This window comes from Hibiscus syriacus, unplaced genomic scaffold, assembly GCF_006381635.1.
Source record: "Hibiscus syriacus cultivar Baekdansim isolate YM2019G1 unplaced genomic scaffold, ASM638163v2 tig00116944_pilon, whole genome shotgun sequence".
NCBI classification, from domain to species: Eukaryota; Viridiplantae; Streptophyta; class Magnoliopsida; order Malvales; family Malvaceae; genus Hibiscus; species Hibiscus syriacus.
The window spans coordinates 1,585,443-1,606,900 of record NW_024063479.1 but is presented as its reverse complement, the minus strand read 5'-3'; the positions used below and the strand labels follow the sequence as shown (position 1 = coordinate 1,606,900).

At 34.7% G+C, this 21,458-nt stretch overlaps 3 protein-coding genes and 3 pseudogenes across 3 annotated transcripts; 2 read left to right on the top strand and 4 right to left on the bottom strand.

Moving 5' to 3' along the window:
- The first annotated feature begins 277 nt into the window (after positions 1-277).
- LOC120188430 lies at positions 278-3,146 on the top strand (annotated as a pseudogene).
- Positions 3,147-5,489: 2,343 nt separating this feature from the next.
- On the bottom strand, positions 5,490-6,834 carry LOC120188429. The gene is made up of 3 exons (XM_039191876.1): positions 6,663-6,834; positions 6,444-6,539; positions 5,490-6,106 (listed from the first exon to the last, which is right to left on the bottom strand). The coding sequence occupies exons 2-3, from the start codon at positions 6,501-6,503 to the stop codon at positions 5,798-5,800; spliced, it is 369 nt and encodes a 122-aa protein (XP_039047807.1). The 5' UTR covers positions 6,504-6,539; positions 6,663-6,834; the 3' UTR covers positions 5,490-5,797.
- Positions 6,835-8,635: 1,801 nt separating this feature from the next.
- On the bottom strand, positions 8,636-11,709 carry LOC120188428 (annotated as a pseudogene).
- Positions 11,710-13,662: 1,953 nt separating this feature from the next.
- On the top strand, positions 13,663-14,996 carry LOC120188329 (annotated as a pseudogene).
- A 747-nt stretch (positions 14,997-15,743) lies between these two features.
- On the bottom strand, positions 15,744-18,670 carry LOC120188472 (EEF1A lysine methyltransferase 4). The gene is given in 11 exon segments (XM_039191899.1): positions 15,744-16,047; positions 16,090-16,222; positions 16,373-16,479; positions 16,562-16,788; positions 16,791-16,819; positions 17,424-17,532; positions 17,535-17,565; positions 17,975-18,050; positions 18,052-18,066; positions 18,143-18,273; positions 18,641-18,670. Coding segments are annotated over 10 exon segments (879 nt in total). The 3' UTR covers positions 15,744-16,047; positions 16,090-16,098.
- A 1,259-nt stretch (positions 18,671-19,929) lies between these two features.
- LOC120188471 (probable 2-oxoglutarate-dependent dioxygenase AOP1) lies at positions 19,930-20,957 on the bottom strand. The gene is made up of 2 exons (XM_039191898.1): positions 20,607-20,957; positions 19,930-20,052 (listed from the first exon to the last, which is right to left on the bottom strand). The coding sequence occupies exons 1-2, from the start codon at positions 20,955-20,957 to the stop codon at positions 19,930-19,932; spliced, it is 474 nt and encodes a 157-aa protein (XP_039047829.1).
- Positions 20,958-21,458: the final 501 nt, after the last annotated feature.

Below are 21,458 nucleotides of genomic sequence, written 5' to 3'. Positions count from 1 at the left end.
AATGCATGACGGTAAAAGAAAACACTTTCCTTATTCTGGAATCAAAATTTTCTAAGGAAAAAGAAAATGACAGGTTGAAATGCAAATCAAAATATTAGAAAACAAAGTTGGATGGTGGGGGTAATTGCTTAAAAAGGGGACAAAAAATGAAAGCAAAAATGGCAGAAAGCGACACATTTCCTACAAATTTGCTTTAATTCGTTGCCTCCTCAATTCACTCCAGTCCACACTATTTTTGGCCCCCTTTTCACCCTATAAATAAACAGATATTAAAGCTCCAAAGGGAGGATCAAATCGGTGAGGAAGAAGCCCAGGTCGGAAGAGAAAACAAGAGTGAAATTCGATTCATAAAAAGAATCAACTAAAACGATCGTAAAAATCGTTTTGGATTACTCTGTTTCGCCTTCGTGATCTATAGGGTTCTTCGTAAAAATCGGCTTTGTTGTCGAAAGATCCGGAGCTTCTCGTGGAAACAAAAATGGCGACCTTTCAAGGGACTCAACAAAAATGCAGTGCTTGCGATAAGACTGTGTATTTGGTGGATAAGTTGGCGGCTGATAATAGGGTTTTCCATAAGGCTTGCTTCCGATGCCACCATTGCAGGGGTACCCTCAAGGTAACATCTCTTTGTTTTGTCATCCATGATTTTCGATATCGATGTTAATGGAATTCGGATAAATATCGAATACGAGTATGTCTCTAATATCGGACATGATTAGAATTATATAAATAGGGATGTCAACGAGTGAAGTAAGGTTAGATTTCTGGTCATCATGACCCAACCTGAGAGAAGTATATTCCTTAACTCGACTCGGTTCACGTGTAGGGAGATCTCAACTTGAATTTTAGGATGGAAATTTATATCTCATCTGATCCAACCCGGAATAAATACATCTTTTTTTTATATACAGGGGTGGCTCCCCCAATCCAGGGCTAAGGCATACCTAAGATACAATTAGGATTTAAATAGGACTTTACAGATTGCTCACCAAGAGCGAAGGTGGTGTGATTCGAACTTGGCCTTACAAGCTCAAATTCCTGAATCTCAACCACTTGTGCCAACACTTATTGGCGCGCGCGCACATATATATATATATATATATTGTACTTTTTATTTCATAAAATAGTGATATAACTGAAAAAATTACATGGAGATATATTATAACAATTATTCTTAAATAAATAAAAGAAAACCATATATTATCTCATATAAGGTTGATAGTATATTTTCCCTTCAAATTCAAATTCAAATTCGGCCTATCCCAACTTGAAATCGAATTGTTTTCTTTAAAAGATTAATCTTATTAGATCAAACCTATCAAATTCGATCAAATTATTGTCATATTTACAACATATTTAGTAGCTAAATGAAAATGTATTGGAATTTGTTTATTCTTGCCATTCTTGATTTTCTGATTATGAGATTTTAAATTGCTTTATAAATTTTAAAATATTTAATTGAGTATTGAAAATATTAATATTTTAAAATTTAATTATGTGAATAATACTTTAAGAACTCAGTTGAGTTCTTAAAAGTACTGTGACTCTAATACAAAATTTAAAAATTCATGTTCAAAGTCAAATGTCTTAAAGTTTAGTAACTATTAGTGTAGTTTACCCAAATTTGTTTGACACATTAGATTAAGTTTCCACTAATGAACTAATTTGATCTTAATATTTTAAATATGTCACATGTCAGATCCAAAATTTATATTTAACGCAGTTGATAGACTAATAAAAGGATCTAACTAACACAATATTGACATTTAAGAACTCAATTAAAATGTTTTAAGCTTAGGATAGTTTGAAAATGATAATGAAGAACATTTAGTACAATTAACCCATATATATTTTACAATATTGAGATTTTATTTTATTTTGTTTTATTGGCAGCTTAGCAACTACAACTCTTTTGAAGGGGTGTTTATACTGTAGACCTCACTTTGATCACTCTTCAAGAGAACTGGCAGTCTGGACAAGATTTTGAAGGTAAAATTTTCTATTGAATTATTTTTTTTTTACTTATGTTATTTGAGCTCGGGTGTAAGTATCGATACGAGTATTTCGGATATGAGTATTTATTCGACAAATATATGTTTAGATCTTTTTAAAGATCATGTATTTAGATTATCCTTAAAGGTTATATCTTTATATTCATATGTCGAAGACGAGTGTCAGATAAGAATACTTCGAATAAAACAAAGATCCTGAACAATCTGCTAAAGTTTTTTCCCAAATCTTTTTTCAGGAATACCAAAGATCGCCAAACCAGAAAGACAAAAGGAAAACGAGGTAATTCCTGCAAACTATATATATATATATATATAGATAATTATTTGATACACTAACGATAAAATTATTAAAGTTAAGAAATTGGTTGTATATTTAATTGATATTTAAATAAATAAACACATTATGATTTCTTAATCTTGTCTCTGATTTGTATCGAATCGAACAGAATGCAGCAAAAGTGTTGAACATGTTTGAGGGCACCAGAGAGAGATGCAAGTGCTGCAACAAGACTGCTTATCCAATTGAGAGGGTAATTAAAATCTATATTACTCGAACTCTTTCTACTCATATCGATACTTATTTTGTCAGGAGTACGAGATAAATCCTCTAAAGACGTTCTAGATAACAAAAATCTTAGAGTCGGATACATTATTCGTATCCAACACATGTATTCGGATTCGAGAAACATAGATTGACACCCCTTTCTCTTTGTGTTTTTAAAGGTCACTGTGAATGGAACAGTATACCACAAGAGCTGCTTCAAGTGTACCCATGGAGGTTGCACCATTATCCCATCAAACTACATAGCACATGAAGGGAAACTCTACTGCAAACCACCATATCCAACTCTTCAAGGAGAGGGAAACTACAGCCAGCTCGAGACGAACGATCGCAGAAACACAACAACGCCGCGACCGATATGGTTCCTTCTGTGGAAATCGCTACCGAGTCGTGAGAAGAACTCGTACACATCACTTTTGCTTTCATGGAGTATCTGAACATCCTTGGGTTCTTCTTTTTGGTTTAATCCATTGTTGCAAAGCTGAGATCGTATGATGTGCCAATTGGGTTATTTGTTTGTTTTTGGAAATAAGATTCACTTCATGGTTTTTATTGTTTCAACGGCTTTGATGGTTCTTAATTATTACAGTAAGCCTGCAAAAATCAAAACCTCATCATGATGATATACCATTATTTATAAAGTTAAAAAGTAGTCATTGAAGCAATTAGGGATGAATATAGTTTTTTTTTATTAATAATCTAATTTGTATTTTCAAAATTTCATAATTTTGTAACTTTTGATATAGTTTTTTTTTTCAATCATACATCCGTAACCTAAAATATTAGTTTTAGTCTATGAAGACGATCTTACAAAATAATCAACCAAATCTTTATTTGGTTGACGGATGAGCCTAGAGAGAACATCGTACACTTCATTTATTAAATTTTAGTTTTAATTCTAATAAGAACATAATTAAATCATGATTTTTTTTATTAAAAATTATAATTAATTTAGAATTTTGTTTGTTTGATTAAACACTTCATTTATATAACTTTACATATTAACAATATCAAGAATCAATTGTCGGCGACTACTGTTCATCGTCGGAAAACCATTTTCGTTGACAGAGAACCGTTTTCTTATAATGTATAGTCTAGAAGAGTTAATTCCATCGTCGTATAATGTCCATCTCACCAAAATTGTGAAGCTCATAAACCAAGATTGCGGCTTAAAGGTTTCCTTATTTTGAAATATATATTGTTCCATTGATTATACGACTAAAATACTCAAGAGTGGGGGTATAAAATGACATTATGGATTGTCGTAGGATCATGAAAGCATGGCTGGTTCATCCATTTTGCAACTTGAAAGTTGCAGAGCAGTACCTTTCAAGTCCTGTTCATCGTAGGATCATGAAGGAGGAGGGTAAAGAACTGTGAAAATGGAATGAAACAGCTTTTTTAAAAATGAATTTAACCATGGGGCATGTGGGGATAAACTTTGAATTGAAAACAACAATGAGAAATCGGCCAAATCAGCAAGCGTCCAGTGCCTACCGCTGTATGATTCTACAGGAAAGAGAAGGAAAAGCAGCAACCGACATGGATGATATTTTCGTTAAAGGGATTGCATTCAAATACCAATAACTTCAATTATGATAACAAGCTTGGAGAAGGGTTAATCTCATCGTCATATAATGCCCATCTCACTAAAATTATGAAGCTCATAAACCAAGATCACAGGTGAAGGTTTTTGGGCCATGAAAATGGTTTTCCAATTAGTTGTTGGCGATTGATTCTTGATGTTGTTGTTGGTGATGAATTTAGAAACTTATATAAATTAAGTGTTTAAATCTTGAACAAATAAAATTTTAAATTTTAATTTTAAATTTTAATGAAAAAAATCATGATTTAATTATATTCTTATTAGAATTGAAATTAAATTTTAATAAAGGTTTAATTGTCGATAGATCATTAGAATATTTAATATTTATTTAACAATGATAATTTAATTAGTGATGCACATTAATATATCATATTAATGGTGTTTTTCGGTATGTGACGTCTATTTTAGAATTTTCCTTGGTTGACATGGTTGTTGTTATAGTTTCAGTTAGAGATGATTATAGGTTAGGTCAAGTTTTTGATCAACTCAAATTTGACATGAGTATTATGCTCCTTTATCCGTATCTGATCCTATCCGACATAAATTGTTTTTTTATGGCCGACACAAATTGTTTTTATTAGATGAAATAAGGACCTAATTGAGAAAATAGAGAAATGTATTATTATAATTATTCATAAATATATAAGAGATCATTATAATATTATTTCAGATCGATCAAGAATTTTTAATCTTAAAATTAAACTCGATTCGATCTGATCTCACCCTTAAAAATTATGAGTCGACCAAAATTAATTTTTTTCAACAAAAACAGAAACCAATTCTTTAAGATTGTATCAGCTGGCCTAAATTTAATTTTTTTTTATAAAAAAACCAAAAAAAAAATCCTTTAAGATTGTATCAAATCAAGTCGAAACTATTAAATTCGGGTTAATGCTCCTACCCAGTTTCGGGGGCAAATCTAAAGGGTAGGAAGGGACCTTAGACCTCTAGACAAAGTGGTGAAACTGTACTTTAAGCCCCTGTTGAATATAAATAATTCAATTTAATCATTTAGAATAGAACTCTTGCTTTCCCAGCAAATTTTATTTTTATCTCAATCCCTAATAAAGGTTTTTGGCTTAGTCCCTCAATGGTTTCAGAGATATTTAAAAAAATGGTAGAAAATGGAGATCATAAAAGCATACTCTTGTAATGATTATCGGTCATAAGGCAATACACTGTAGTTGTCAATTACGTTAATTGAATTGATGTTAGTTTGAATTAATTTAAATTTAGCCATTTTAAATTCAGATCATTTTAAAAAAATACAAAATTTTATTAAAAATTTCTATAATAATATCGAATTATATAAGTTCCCCCCCCCCCCAATCTCATTAGAACATAACATATTGTCTGAGATTTTCAAGTTATTAACACCACAAACATATCAATGTATACCATGGAAGAAACAGACTACTTGCACAGATGTATGGTATTGTCTGAGGAGACACAGCCCAACCCCCTTTTCACACTTGGCCATGGAATTCCCGAAACCTGAAACTTTGTTTTCTTCAACCTCTCCTATTTTACAGAGCTGTTGTTCTACATGAAAAACTTGGCATCACATGTGCTTATGTCGAAGTTGAAATCCGGGCTAGAACATGGATCGGGATAAATTCAGGGTGTACTTGAAGAGCAGGTTCGGGGGTTTTCCTTTAATATCTGAGCAGCAAGCGTTAGCAGATCGAGCATCTCAAACCCTGCAGCAGAAACTGAATCTATTTTCCGACTGCCAGAATCCTCGAGCATATTGCTTGCCTCGCAGTCTATACTATCTCCAATCGGTTCACCATCTCCCTCGGCTGACCAACTAACGGGCAGGGAGCTGCCAAGGGCAGTCTTCACAAGTTTTGCCTCAGTAATGATCTCATCAAGTGTTTCTGATGCGCTAGCATCTGAATCTTTAGAATTAATCAACTCTGTTACCTGCAAAACCGAATAGCTTTGTCATTTATCGTTCAAGTCGAACAAGAATTAAAAAAGCTATTACTAACAGTTGAATGTAACTTAGCTTCAAATGGTCAATTTGCATTAAAGAAAAAAGGTCCACAGACAGAACATAATATAAGAATAACTTCCGACACCGATAATAATTTTTTTGTTTCACTCAGTAAACCTAAACATAGTTTTGCATGAATAATGTTCAAAATCAACAGTCTAAAATATTCAAGCATAACATGCCCATGTCTGAAGCAAAGAAACAGCGAGTCTCGGACGTTCTTGATATCATGTTTGCATGCATGATGGAAAGCTGAAAGATTACCTTAAGAAGTGAAAGACGCAATCTATGAACTGTAGAAGTCAGGAGTTCTATACTTTCCATGCTCTCCTTCAGTGTAGCATTTTCGATTCTCAATCTGGAAGAAGACAGTAATAACATAATCCACATAAGTATATGTTAAACTTGTAGAATAGATTAAACTTGTAGAATAGATATCACTCCACGATTTGCAAGCATAAAAAACATATATATATATATAGTAACGAAATCTATGCTATTTGGCGGAGCTCAGCTTCGTTCCCCTCAGCATCCAGTGCACCAACCCAACGTCTCAGATATGTTTTCTTTAGCAGATTTTTTAATTTCCATCTTTTTTCATATGTAACAACTCTTCTGTCAGCAACTTCAGCCAAAACATTCCCTTGCTTCATCTCATTACTGATTTTCCTGTAATACATGTCACATTCGAGTTAGTTGTATACACAATTCAGTCACTATAAGTGAGAAATATTGCTCAAAACACTGACACGCAAAATTTAAGAAACTGAAAAAACAAGACAAAGAAAAAGGTCAAAGTTAAGATCTTCAGGCATATGATTAAACAAGGATGTACAGAGGAATTCCACCATATTCTTGAATTCGAACAATGATACATGAAAAATCCATTCCTTATCTACATCATTCTTTTACTCAGAAACTACATATAAATGCTGACGAGTAAATGAGGATGCATGATGCTCCATGCAACAAGGAATAGCAACAAAGTCCTTCAAGTCTTCAACAGACAGTTTCTCTTGAAACTAATCAATTTTTTGTTTCTCTACAAGGTCTATTGACTGAACCAAGTAGATCTCATAAATCATTGTTTCAAATTAAGTGCTGCAACAAAAAAAAACTATGGAAAATAAAATGCATTTCCATAGAAAGTTAAATTGAGAAAGTTACTTGAAGCAAATTTCTATGAAGTCATCTATCTTTTTCTGAAGAGCTGCATTAACATTTTTCTCAAGTAAATGTCTTTCTTCCTGCTGTGATAAAGCAACAGTGCAGCCACTGACAGAAGATTTCAAGGATGAGAAAACAAGGTATGAACTTCCAGAAACCAGATTATGGATAAGAAACGTCTAAAACCTTTTCTTGTAATGCCTGTGCAAGGCTTCTGAGGCATCACCTTTAGTCTCGGCAGTATTTAAATCCAGCATGACCCTCTACAAAAATATGGATATAAATAGATATGTATAAATTACCAGAAAACCAGACCACAGACAAAAGAAACGTCTAAAACCTTTTCTTCCAATGCCTTGCAAGGGCTTCTGAGGCATTAAGTGTAGTCTCAGCAGTATTTGAATCGAGCAAATCCCTCTACAAAATGATGGATAAATAGAAATATTAATTTACCAGAAACCAAACCATAGACAGAATAAACATCTGAAACCTTTTCTTGCAATGCTTGTGAAAGGCTACTGAGGCATCACCCTTAGTCTCAGCAGTATTAAATCCTCCCCCTACAAAATATGGATGTAAATAGAAATTACAACTTAAAATACATGGTACAATGACCGTAAAATAATAACCACAGCCGGCTTCCTGACATCTAGATGCATCCTTACAGAAAATACTCAATAGGAATGATTTTCTCACTAAAGTTGTCAGAGTTAAAGATGGATTTGAACATAATTGAGAAACTTTAGTGAGAAAAGTCATTTTCAGTGCTCAGACTGCAGTTGCTACCTGAAAAATCAGAACTTCCAAAATCACATGCTTTAGCATCAAAAGACTAAAAAAAAACATCAAAGAAAAACATAAAACCAAACAAAAATGCCCAAAAAATGTCATTCTATTTAGCTTTTATAACTCATCGCTTGGAAAGGAGGATTTAAGCAACCAGGACGTTTCTTTTATTTAATAAAAAACCTTTTATCATTCAAATCAGTCTCTTGCGACAAAGATAGCACTATATTTTTTACATAAATGCAAAAAAGAGAGAAACCCAACAAACAGTTAACCACTAAGAAACAAACCTTAGACTCCAACTTGGCTTCAGCATCAGTACTTATATGTACAGCTACACACCCATCTTCATCCGTTTTGAGAACACACTGCACATGTTGCCCTCTTGGATCAAATTGCCTTTTTTCTCTTCAGCATCAGTACTTGTAGTACATCTACAAGCTCGTCTTCATCTGGTTTGAGAACACTATGCACATTTTGCCCTCTTGGATCAAATTGCCTAATTTTTTCTTCAACTGCGTCAACAAATCTTTTGATATGTGATCTTTCCATATCAAGTAAATTCATAATTTGAATTTTGTGCTCAGAATGATAAATGCGTAATTCTGTGACCCTGTTCAAAATCATTTTGCCTGAAGTGATCTGCACATAATTCATAAAGTCAAGGACTTAATCATAGAAAAGAAACAAAAGGACAACCATAGAAATGAAATTAAAAAGGGAAAAAATTTAAAACTAAGTACTCTCTTTCTTTCTTTCCAATTCACAAACTTTCTTCTTTAAATGATTTTCAATCTCCAACCCTATATACCAACAATCAATTTCTATCAATACGAAACATGAAAACCAAGCATAGGAATCTCAAACATATACATACCATTCGCAATTTGTTTCGAAGATCATCAACAGATCTCCTTACTCTTTCCAGTTCTGCTTCCAATGAACTCTGTCTGAGGAAAAGTTATTCAAGTTCCATGTTGAAACAAAATTCAATCTAAAGAAATTTGAATTTCTATAAGCTGAATCTGGAAGAAGAAAAAAAACTGATGCCAGTCACCGTATTAGTCTTGCCAGCTAAGCACAAGTTTAATTAACATGATATGAAGTAAAACACGCGTAGAACATGGGCATTGGTTGTTGAATCAATTGATATATTTTACAAACATAAACATGAAAAAAAAAAACCAATATACCGTATATTTTATTCATTTTGGAGTAGATAAATCATAGACATATAGGCACCTTTGTCCATAGCAGTAATAGTCCAAAGTAACAATAAAATACTAAATATTAAATAAAGGGAAAAACTAAGAAGAGACAAATTCTATAATTCTAAGTTAAATTACAATAAGGTCGCTGCAAAACCAGATAGAGGAAAATTTAGAATTTAATTGAACTCACAATGTATTAGCAGTGGAAGAATCATTGAAACTCCACCTTCGGCAGGATCATTCAAGAGACATGCACATTTCTCATCTAAACTAGCATCCTCTAATTCCCCAAGAGTTTCTTGCCTGATCTCGTAACTTGTCGATAACCTGTCCCAGATATAGAAAAGGTAAGAAATTGCATATGCCCTTGTAAAGCCAAGAAGATAAAGGAACAAAAAGAAAAGGTAGATGAGAACCCTGAAATAAAGAAATTCATTTTTCATTTGAAGAGAGCGGCTAAAATGTAAATAGATTAACTAGAAAAGAAATAAGTCTAGTGGCACCAACTACCAGGGCAAATGTGAAGCAGACTGTGACCCTAAGCCAAAAATTAAAAGGCGGGAGGCATTGCTTCTTATTAGTTATTAGGATTATAGTCCTCTTATTCGTGTCTCCTTTTTCTTTTTCTTTTTTTTTTTTTGGGGGGGGGTGGGGTGGGGATGGGCAGGGGGTTGCTAGGATAGGCCTTGCTAGAAAAAAAATTAAAATAATTTTAAATCCATAAAGAGAAAATCTAAGCAATTATTTTAGTTCGAAACAAATGTATAATTCACAAGAATCAAATAAATATTTTTAATATATCTAATTAACCTAAATAACATATTTCGTAAAGCTTGAAGACAGGTTGTAAAGTAGGTTATCAACCCATATTTGTAGCAAAACTACGATCACTACATAACAAGTACATCATATTAATTCAAGACACTGCACCTCTTATTTAAGAAATCAGCTCAAGATGAGAACATAATATTTCTGACTTTTTACCTTACTTAAAGTTCCATTTCCTCTTTTTGTTTTGCAAGATCAATTTGCAGTGCATCATTACATCTGCTCTGTTCAAGACAATTTGACGTAAGCTCTTCCAACCTGTATTACAATTTTTTAATGATTATTATCCAAATAAAAGAAAATCAATTTGGATCATATCTAATAAAAATTATATATAAAACTAATTTTAGATTTCATATGTGTTCTTAGCACTCAATTTTTTTTCTTCCAAAGGGCCATCCCATCCATGAAACTGACAATAGTGATAGCAAATCCTCCCCAAACCCAAACGTGAAAAGATATAAAGATTACCTTGTCTGAAACTCATTATATTTCTGAGCCATGAGCTCTTCCTTCTCCTTAGCCTTTTCAGCCTGTTACCAGCCATGTGGAACTTCAAAACTTAGAATAGAATTAAAATACAGTGCACAATAACTAGAGGGCAATCATAAATAAATTAAGATTAAACTAATTATGGGAAGAACCTTCAAGATCGCATGATCCCGTTCAGCAAAAGCAGCTGCCACACAACCTTGGAAAAACTTAACCTGCTTCTCAGCTTCCACATTCTGGAGAAAAAACCAAAACAAATTAGCTAGAAAAAAATAAAAAAGCCAAACAGGAATCTCATTCATTCACTAAAACAAACACGAAATTATTTCATTTCCGTTTGTTAAGAATGTTACCTTAGCAGCCTCCTCACGATGTAGGTCGGCCAACTGAGTCTGCAAACAACAAAGCATTCACATAAACTCGTACAAGAGGTTAAGAAAATAATAACTGAAAACTAAAAATAAACATACTTTAATTCGATAAGATTCACAAAGCTCCTCTTGAAGATTTTGGTTATGCCGGGTACAAGCAGCTAATTCCTTTCTCAAATTCTCAATCTCCTGCTCTAATCCAGCTGTCCTAATAGGGCATTAATTTCTCAATAAACAAACTCAAAAAAGAAGGAAAAAAAAGAAGAAAGAAAACAACGAATCCATCAACCGTATGATGGAAATTAAAATTTTATACCTCTGGAAATGCATTCGAGTGGCCACACCAAGATACTTGGTCCAGCTTGTTGCATACACAATTGTTCTATATCTTTACGCAATTCATCACGCTCTACAAAATCAAAATCATTATTTTTTTATTAAAAAAACTAGGGTGAAATTCACAGCGAAAAATAAAGAAGAAATAAAAGTGTACCATGTTCTAATTGTTTGATGCGAGCAAGTAGTGATTCGGTGTCGTTTAAGCTGGTCTCCATCTTTCTTCAGATTTTCTCAGGGAAAGTTGAAAATTTTGGGGATTTTTTATTAGGGATTATAAAGAAATTAGAGAGATAACGTGAAAAGAGGGGACAAGGCTCAAATCAAATGCAATGTTGAATAAACCATTTTGAAAAAAGCCAAATTTCTTTTGTGCTTTTATCTCAGGGACATGCAATTTTGTAATATTTAGCAAATTCACTCTTACCCGACTGGTTTTTTGTTTTATCATAACGATTTTTAGTAGGTCTAATTCCACTACCAATCCCTATAATCTTTGGACTTTTGAAATTTAATCCCTTCATTTTAAATTCTGAAATTTAATCCCACTCGTTTTAATCTTCAATTAATCACACATAAAATTCATAAATTAATACCAAATATGCTCTTCTATTAATTAAATTATACCAATTAAGCTATTATATTAATTGGTTGGGTGAACTATACGAAAATTAAGTATTTTTGGTCCATTACATTATCAATATGTTCAGTTTAAATTCTCGCCGTTAACTCTGGTTGGTTCCTCAACATAAGTGTTTCTAACAATTAAAATAAAAAATGTGTTTTCTTCTTCTTCTTCAACTTAAGAAACCTAAAAAGATGATTATTAAACCTAGTCTTTCTTCCACCATAAACCTAAGAAGCCTAAGAAGAGGATTATTAAACCTATATGGCATAGCATCCAATACATCCACGACTTGGGGCTCAAAACCCATATATATCATTCTAAGAAGCCTAATAAGAGGGTTATTAAATCCAACGAGAAATTTAGGTTTTCTTTCGTACGAAAAATACTTCGAGAGACATGAATTCCTTGTACCAAAACCCTTACAAGGCACAACTTTTGTTTGGGCGTGGTTTAGGGCTGGAATGGATTGGATGGAACAGAAGAAGTAGCTAAGAATGAGGAGATGAAGGAAGAGATTAAGAAAGAAAAGGCGTTGAAGAGAAACAAGATGAGGCAGTGTAGAGGTTAAAAGAAGCTACTATTAATACTTTATGATACATTTGATATGAGGGTCGACAAGCATTGGCCTAAGAAGAGGTACTGCTCCTTAATCTCATCCAATTCATTTTCTTTTTCTCTCTCGGCTAGCTTTCCCAACTGCGCCGCTCTCGAGCGTTGGCTTTCTCCTCCCGCTTGCTCGGACACGCGATATCTCTCTCGTTGCCTCTCACGATTACGACGGTCGTAGGAGTCGGATCAGGGTTTAGAAGAAGGGAATCAGAGGCATTATTGGAGGTGATGGTGTTGTTGGAACGGTAGAGCTCTTTGAGGCGGAGCTTCTGCTGGGTGCGCTGTTCTTCGAGGCGCCGAAGCGCAAGCTGTTCATTTTGGGCTTTGGTTAAAATACTTGTTTTGGGGGATTGGTATTGTTCATGATTTCTTCTCCAAATGTATGCACGGATGAAAAGGGAATTACTTGGTTAGTTGCAGGAGGGGAAGAATGATATTCAAAGAACTGATTTTTTTTTTTACTTAATACAAAATCACCTTGATTTACTTTTGCTGCCATCGGGGAAAACACCTTCTGCTATAATCAGATACTGATTAGTTTATCTCTATATCAACATGTAATTATTATTGCATTAAAGATATTAGTTTAACATCGTCAAAAGAAGTATTTGTTGAGTCTAAGCGAGGAAAAACCATAACTGTTAGTCGGAGTTATGTGAAGGGAACATATAAGATATAAAATAAGGTTTTTTTGAAGGTCTAAAATGGCAGGAAAGTTTATTTTTCCTAGTCTCGAACACTACCGTCAATAATTGATTAGAATCGTTGTATTTTCTCTTTTCAACAATTGAGATACTATAATTTTTTGCTGTTTTGAGATACCAACACATGTATGCAAAATGCAATATTCAATATTATATATGGGACATTCCGATGTATGGTTTATTTCTTGGTTGCTTGCTTTCCACATGTGTGGTTTCTTTGTTCGTGCGAGAATGTCATCCATCTATTGCTGTTTTGTTTTGAAATACGAGGTTTCTTAACGAACAATTCTGTTTCTGTTAACAGCCTGATGGTTAGATGCCAAGTGAAAAGACTGTCGGAGGAGGTGATGATGCTTTCAACACTTTTTCACTGAAACTGGTGCCGGAAAGCACGTTCCTCGAGCTGTATTTGTGGATCTTGAGCCCACTGTTATTGATGAAGTGAGGACTGGTGCTTATCGCCAGCTCTTCCATCCTGAACAACTCATCAGTGGCAAGGAAGATGCTGCCAACAATTTTGCCCGTGGTCATTACACCAGTAAGTCCTTATTACCATGTTTTGTTTGTTTTATTGGGACTAATAATTTGCTTATTTGTTTCAGTTGGCAAGGAGATTGTTGACCTGTGCTTGGACCAAATCAGGAAGCTTGCTGATAACTGTACCGGTCTTCAAGGGTTCCTTGTTTTCAACGCCGTTGGCAGTGGCACTGGATCCGGTTTTGGTTCTCCTTTTGGAGCGATTGTCTGTTTTATGGCAAGAAATCGAAGTTGGGTTTTACTGTTTACCCATCTCCCCAGGTCTCCACTTCAGTTGTTGAGCCCTACAACAGTGTTCTCTCAACTCACTCCCTTTTGGAGCACACTGATGTGTCTATTCTCCTTGACAATGAAGCTATCTACGACATTTGCAGGCGCTCTCGACATTGAGAGGCCCACATACCACCTTAACCGCCTGATCTCTCGGGTCATTTCTTCCTTGACTGCCTCACTGAGGTTTGACGGTGCCTTAACGTTGATGTGACTGAATTCCAGACCTTGGTTCCCTACCCAAGGATTCACTTCATGTTTTCCTCGTATGCACCAGTAATCTCTGCCGAGAAGGCTTATCACGAGCAGCTCTCGGTCGCTGAAATCACCAACGGTGCCTTTGAACCCACATCTATGATGGCCTAGTGTGATCCTTGCCATGGGAAATACATGGCTTGCTGTTTAATGTACCGTGGTGATGTTGTTCCCAAGGATGTCAATGCTGCTGTTGCTACCATCAAGACCAAGCGCACCATTCAATTTGTGGATTGGTGGCCAACTGGCTTCAAGTGTGGTATCAACTACCACCCACCCACCGTTGTTCCTGGAGGTGACCTCGCTAAGGTCCAGAGGGCTGTTTGCATGATTTCCAACTCCACCAGTGTTGCTGAAGTCTTCTCTCGCATTGACCACAAGTTTGATCTTATGTATGCCAAGCGTGCATTTGTTCACTGGTACGAGGGGAAGAAGGTGAATTCTCGAGGCTCGTGAGGACCTTGCTGCGTTGGAGAAGGATTATGAAGAGGTTGGTGCTGAATCAGCCGAGGGTGATGAGGGTGAAGATGAGTACTAATTTGTTATTGTGGGCTTGTCTCTCTTATTATGTTTTGTTTCCCTGTTTATGTAAGTTTGAGTCTTTGAAGCTTCGTTCGTTAAAAAAAGTTATATGGTTATTATATTTTATGCTCTGTTTTTTGTTTTAATCTGGTGTTTGTGTTGATATTTCTGTACTTTTGTGCGTATTTGAAAGCAAATCGCTAGAAAACTTATAAATACGTTGAAAGTCATGGGTGACGAAGTGTAGAGTAAAACGCAGACGAATTAGTAATCAGCAAGGATCAAAATGACAAAATTATCCGAACTTTGTTTAAAAATAAGGAACATATCCGATATAAATTAACAACACAAGTACGAAGTAAGTTTGATGCTAACAAATGCATATGAACTTTATCTTTAATCGCAATATTTAAACTTAAAAAACAAATATTTTATCAATGCTAGATTTGGTAATGCAAAAAAGCATTTTTTTTAAATGTTTAAATATATATATATAAAGATACGTTCATTGAATGATTGAATTAATGTCCATGATAGTTGCTACCTTTGCTTGACCAGATTATTTTTCTTAACACGTATTTGTGTTAATACATAATTTTAACATGTAACTTAACGTTTTTTTTGGACAATTCATGTAAATTTTTTTATTACTTTTTCTTCATTTGGATCGTTAACAGTGTCACATAGGGCAAATGTGCCCTAGTGTCCCTTACCGGAATAATAAATATCAACACATAAGCACCTGTGTAGCTCAGCTGAACACAACATGATGTTTACTTGGGGGGCTAGCAGCCTGGTACAGCAGCCTTGAAAGCTATGCCAAGGTTTTCTGGAAAACCGAAACCCGGGATCTGACTGAGCTATACAAGCACAATTGGATGCAGCCTGCGTTACAACAGAAACACGTACACAGTCATTTGCTCAAAAATTGCAGAGGCAACAACATTTAGCTGTAACTCATTTTCGTTACAATAGCAACATCACTTGGGACAAGGTTCAAACCGATCAAGTTTACAATCGGAAGGCTACACGGCTAGCTGGACTCAAAATCACTGGCAACAGTTCAAGATAATAAATCCCATTCCACTAATGTAAACGTTGCACAGATATACGGTATTCAAGATTATGTTTTTGCCTTCTTTCAACCTCATCAGCAAGGTTACAGCAGGGATATTGAAAGGAGAAGAGTAATGGTTCTGCTAGCTAACTATCTAACTCGTCGACATTGGTTCGAAAAATATAATCTTCACCCTCTAATTCTTCATGATATAGAGAAATTGGTGGCATCTCGATCTTTTTGATGGACTCTCCACCATCTAATGTCCTTCTTCCCTGTTAAAGCTGAAAGGTGTTAATTTTACACCAGAAAGTCACAGATGAAAGCTTTGAAACATTTTAGATTATAGCAGAACTTGTTAATCCCATTAGCATATAATTTGCATATTGAAAATTCCATGTGATAGCCATGAAGAGCGACTAACCTTCCTCAATATAAAGAAAATAGTGAAATCCATCACCAAAAGTATGCCACTCGACAGACCATGAAAATTTGGCATTATGAAAGAAAGGTCTCCTGAAATGTGGCTACATGAATGAAAATTCCAAGTTAAGAACAATAAGCTTACTATTTAGAAAGGACAAATTTGCATTTTTTTTCTTCTTGTACCTGGCCGAAAGTAATAGATATGAAAATGCCGTCGGGTTTCAAAACTTTATGAACACCTTCAAATAAAAGCATTTAAACATAACTTGTCAGAGAAGAATTTAATTATATGATTAAGAAAATCAAATTGAAACTTCAGTATATGTAAAAGAGAATTCATCTTGGATTTCATCAGTTTACCATGGTTCCTTTCTCAATTACCACATCGAAAGACTCGTTGTTAAAGGGAGGTCTAGCATGTCTGCTTCCAGGACTTTATTTCTGATAAAAGAGGTGACAAGAAAGCAAAAACTGATGAATGAAACTAGTTCAAATAACTGGTTTGGGTGAAAAGGATTTTGTTTCCATCATAGTAGGATAAGAAAAATAATTATTACATTTTCCATAGCAGATAAGTGAAAAGGATATCTTTTGGACATTTGACCATGAATTTGCCAATGATAGTTGGTACTTGATACAGTATTTAGATTGGTTTCAGGTTAAAGTCTAACCCATATATAATTTTGGTTTCACATGGCCAAACAAGTGAAGATTAATACTCCAGTTTTCCAGATGAAAAACTACAATTATTATTTAATTATCTAGAAAACAATCTCTCAGATGAACTGGCAAGTGATGGAAGATATCACGTAAACATATATGTCACAAGTTTTCTTCACAATGTCGTGCGATACTTAGTTCAATGGCATGCCACATATATGTAAAAATAAAAATCTTACGAAAAGACAGTAAGAATGTATCACAAAGTTAGACAACATTCATATGCAAATTCATCAGACTCGAATCAAGCTTCAAATTCTAATAGGCCAAATAGACAAAACAAAAAATAAAAAGCAATAGAAACTTAAGAAAGTATGCGGGAAACACACCTTCATATCCCTTAGACAGCAGTCTTTCCTTCATCCTCTCCACTGCAACAGATGACAAATCAGTGCACGTTATGTCGGTGATACCATCCTTGTAGAGCTCTTCAGCAACTGTGAGTTCCCACACCCCAGTTCCAGCACCTTCATCATGTAATTTTTTCATCATATCATGTTAAAGTAAATCAAATCCCCTTCTTACAAGAATCAATCGAAAATGTGACCACAATCCGTAATTACAAGTTAAGCAAATCACCAATGCAAAGCTTCCTATTTAACACTTGTAATCATTATAAAAAAACAAAAATAAAAATTCTAATCCCAATTCAAATACCAACAAGCTTAACAGCTCTGTTGATCCAATGCTAAGCTAAAGATATCAGAACTTAATCCGGTTCCCAAATACAGCCTAGAAACTCAAACAAGCGACTACTCATTGCTCTTAAGCCTTGAAGTATGTATTTTAGCTGGATGACTACAATTTCCCTCATAATAGCACCAAAAAATATGACGAAAATTGTATTCAAGACAATGAGTCAGAGAGAGAATGCACTGAGGAATTGGGCTGATATGGCCTTGAATGATGGCGAAAATGAGAATAATCTTTGAGCCACTCGTAGTGTTCTTCTTAGAGAACGCTGGTTCCTGAATACAACAAACAATAACAAAACAAAACACACGAAAACACAGTTTTTATGATCCGAACAATGAAAAAGGTTACCAGTAGTTAGGGTCAAGATAGGACGAAGCGGATTTAGGAGGGTCGGCTTTTTTAACGGTCTGAACCAGGATTCTGAGCCGTATCCATCTTCTTTCCTTTTCCGATACTAATTCTTCCCTCTTTTTTACTTCCTTTCACCTTTAGGTAGTTGGATTCATGGTCATTAAACCCTAAATAAAACTCATAGCGTCTTTAAGAAAAGGCTTAATGGTTAATTAGTTCCTGAAGTATAGTTTTTCTATTTTAGTCCTTAATGGGAACAATCTGTTTTCCATCTTTTCAAATTTCACCCTCAATTTTTTTTAAAAAAAAAAAATCATTTTTCGTCTCTTTATTAACAAAGTCTAAATGTTTTTCCTCTATGGCAATTGTGAAAGAATCATAATAATGGTGTTTTAATAATTTTTCTTCTTCGGATCCTCGTTTATTTGATGTATTTTCGTTTGGGGAAATCGTTACGCTGAAGGGATGCTTCCAGCCTCTCAACAATCGTCCAACCTGTCTTATTCGAGGCAACCTCTCGTGCATGGAGGTTTTTGTATCCACTACATCGGTAATAGCTCTACCGGTGGTCTTATCCGTGACTACTATGGTAACTGACCAATGTCTTACAAGCCGAATAATGGGCAATTCATACTGGTTTGTGTCTTGCTTGGTCGAATAATGGCAACTTAAAATAACTTATTCGATCAAGGCAGTCCCTTCATTATGGTAGAATATCCCTCACATTTCATCGAATAATCATTTTGGCCTTTATTTTTTTTCTAAAACATTGTAGCCCTTCACGTTTCATTTTAGGTAAAAAAAGCCTCTATTTTAGAGTATTAACCATTTGTAACTAACGGTTTTTAATCTATAGATGAGCTTTTTTGCCTTAAAACGAAATGTTGAGGGCTAAATGCTCCACAAAAAATAGTGACCAAAATAATCATTTTAATAAACATTGTGACTTTTTTGACATTTACCCAAGATAAATTCAACACAGAGAAAACAACGTCAATCACAGTGAACAAACAAATCTTAGACACTGCAATATGCATTAAGATCAGTTTTAAAAACTCCTCGAGCCATTTGGTTCCAGAGAAATTCTTGAAACTCTTCGTAGTCAAAGGGTTTGAACAGAAAGCCAGAATCGTCGTCCCAAGTTCTTCTGGTGCCTGTACGTGGTAGCCTCCTCTCGGTAATGCAAACACCGATGCTGTATCTACCCTGTTTCCCTTCATCACAAACGATGACAAGGCGGACACAATCGACCATTTAGCCATATCTGCACCCAATGATGAATTCAGAAATATTATTGAGTGTGTGTATACATATAAAAATGAATGATTAATAAAAAATAATCATGTTGTATTTGATTTAATATTGGAGTGACTAGAAACAGAAGAAGACTTACGTTGAAGGACTGTCCAATGATGACCATAAAAGAATTGGTGAGAGTTTAACATTGATCCTTCATCTTTGTTTTGAATCTCTAACCCATCAACCTCATTTGATACAGAAGAGTCATCAATTGGTCATAGTGTGCATGCACCCCAAGGGCAGCTGACTCGCTGTTGTTTGTGGTCTTCCATATTTCAAGAGCCTTAGCTGATAATTGGTGGAGCCAATGAGCTCATATGTGTTTCTCAACCCCAAAACTCTCCAGTATCATCCTCTTAATTGTCTTCTCTAATCCACATGCTAGTTGTGTGAAAGATACAAGAGTTTTACTGCAACAACCAAAACTAAATTATTATAAAACTACTATTTTAATAGGGGAAATTTCGTATATGTTGATGGAATTTTCAACTCTTTTGAAAGAAATCTTCGAAGTATCGTTCATCGAGTAATCCGTCGACCACCAATGGTCTGTGAGTCTTACAGGTTGTATCTCCACCAACCAAGGCGCTCTCGACTTTATGAACCCTCTAATGATTTTTAATAGAATATGCAGACTAACATCCACATAAGGATAACCGATTTGTTGGGATTTCAACTGACTTTCCAACGAACAATACTTCAAAGCAAATCTTGGTAAAATAATTCCATAGCTTTGAGAATTTCAAAGGACAAAGTATTATTTTTTAAATTAAGGGATCAAATGTTCATTTTCTAAAATTTTGGCGACTAGGGGCGTTCTGACCTAATTACCGTCCGCCTTTGATTTAAAGACTTTTTAAGGATAAATCAAAGAAAATTTTTTGGCATGAGAACGATATTTTTCAAAAGTTTCTCTTAAAAAATCAAAATTCTTTTGATAATATATAATTTTGTTGTCAAAAGGTAAAGTTTAACACTCGATCCGAGATGGGAAAAAACTTTAGTTTTGGTGTAAGATGTACGTATGACATAAATTATATATAATTTAAAAGTTTTAAAAATACAATCATACTTCGATATTTCGATCTATCGTATTTTTGATGAAAAGAGATAAACTTATAGTAATAACCGCAATAGTTATTAGTCCGAACCTGAGGCTTACGTGTCCTTGAGGCCACAACACGTTCGTGAAATTGTTCAATGTTTCCGGCCATATGTTCATCAACCGCCATGCTCTCATGCAGTCGTGCTGTAGGCCCATAATAGCCACGAAATGGCTTCTCAGAACACACAGCTTTTTTCTTTGCAGAGGCAGGTCAAAGAGCTCTTCTAAGGCTCCGAACACGGGTGTTCGAAGCTCCGCGACTCGGTCGAACGAAGCCTCGAAATACCCGTGCTCCTCGAGAGCTTCTCGGACTTGTGCTTTCACCGAGTCCCATTCAGGGCTGCCGGGCTTCAACTCTTGGCTTGAGAAATCTATAACTGGAAGTCTAGCTTCAGTTTCTAAGCTCATCTTTCTATCAACAAATGATGCTTGGATCGATACTTGCATGACACCATTTATATATAATTCATTGAGATTGTGAATTTTAATTGGAATTTGGCATATTGGTTTGGTAGTTGCTGACAAAAATTGGCATATTGATTTGGTAGTTGCTGACAAAAATATTAAGGGTAAACTACACGTTCAATAGCCCCAACTATTACTTTTATTTCGTTTCGATCACCTAATTATTTTTTTCAAAATCACACCTAAAGTTACGTTTTGATTTCATTTTGGTCATTCACAGCTAAAAAATTAACGGTGATGTTGACGTGTCACCATAAGATAATGTCACATCATCATTGAAAAATATTAACAACAGGTGATCAAAATGAAACCAAAACGTAATGTTATATACTAAACGTGTAGTTTATCCAAATTTCACTTACGCAAAAAAATTATGTATTGTGAATCGGGTGTTTGCCTCTTTTGAATGAGGTCTTTTTACCAATGAGTGTTGTCACGGGTGGG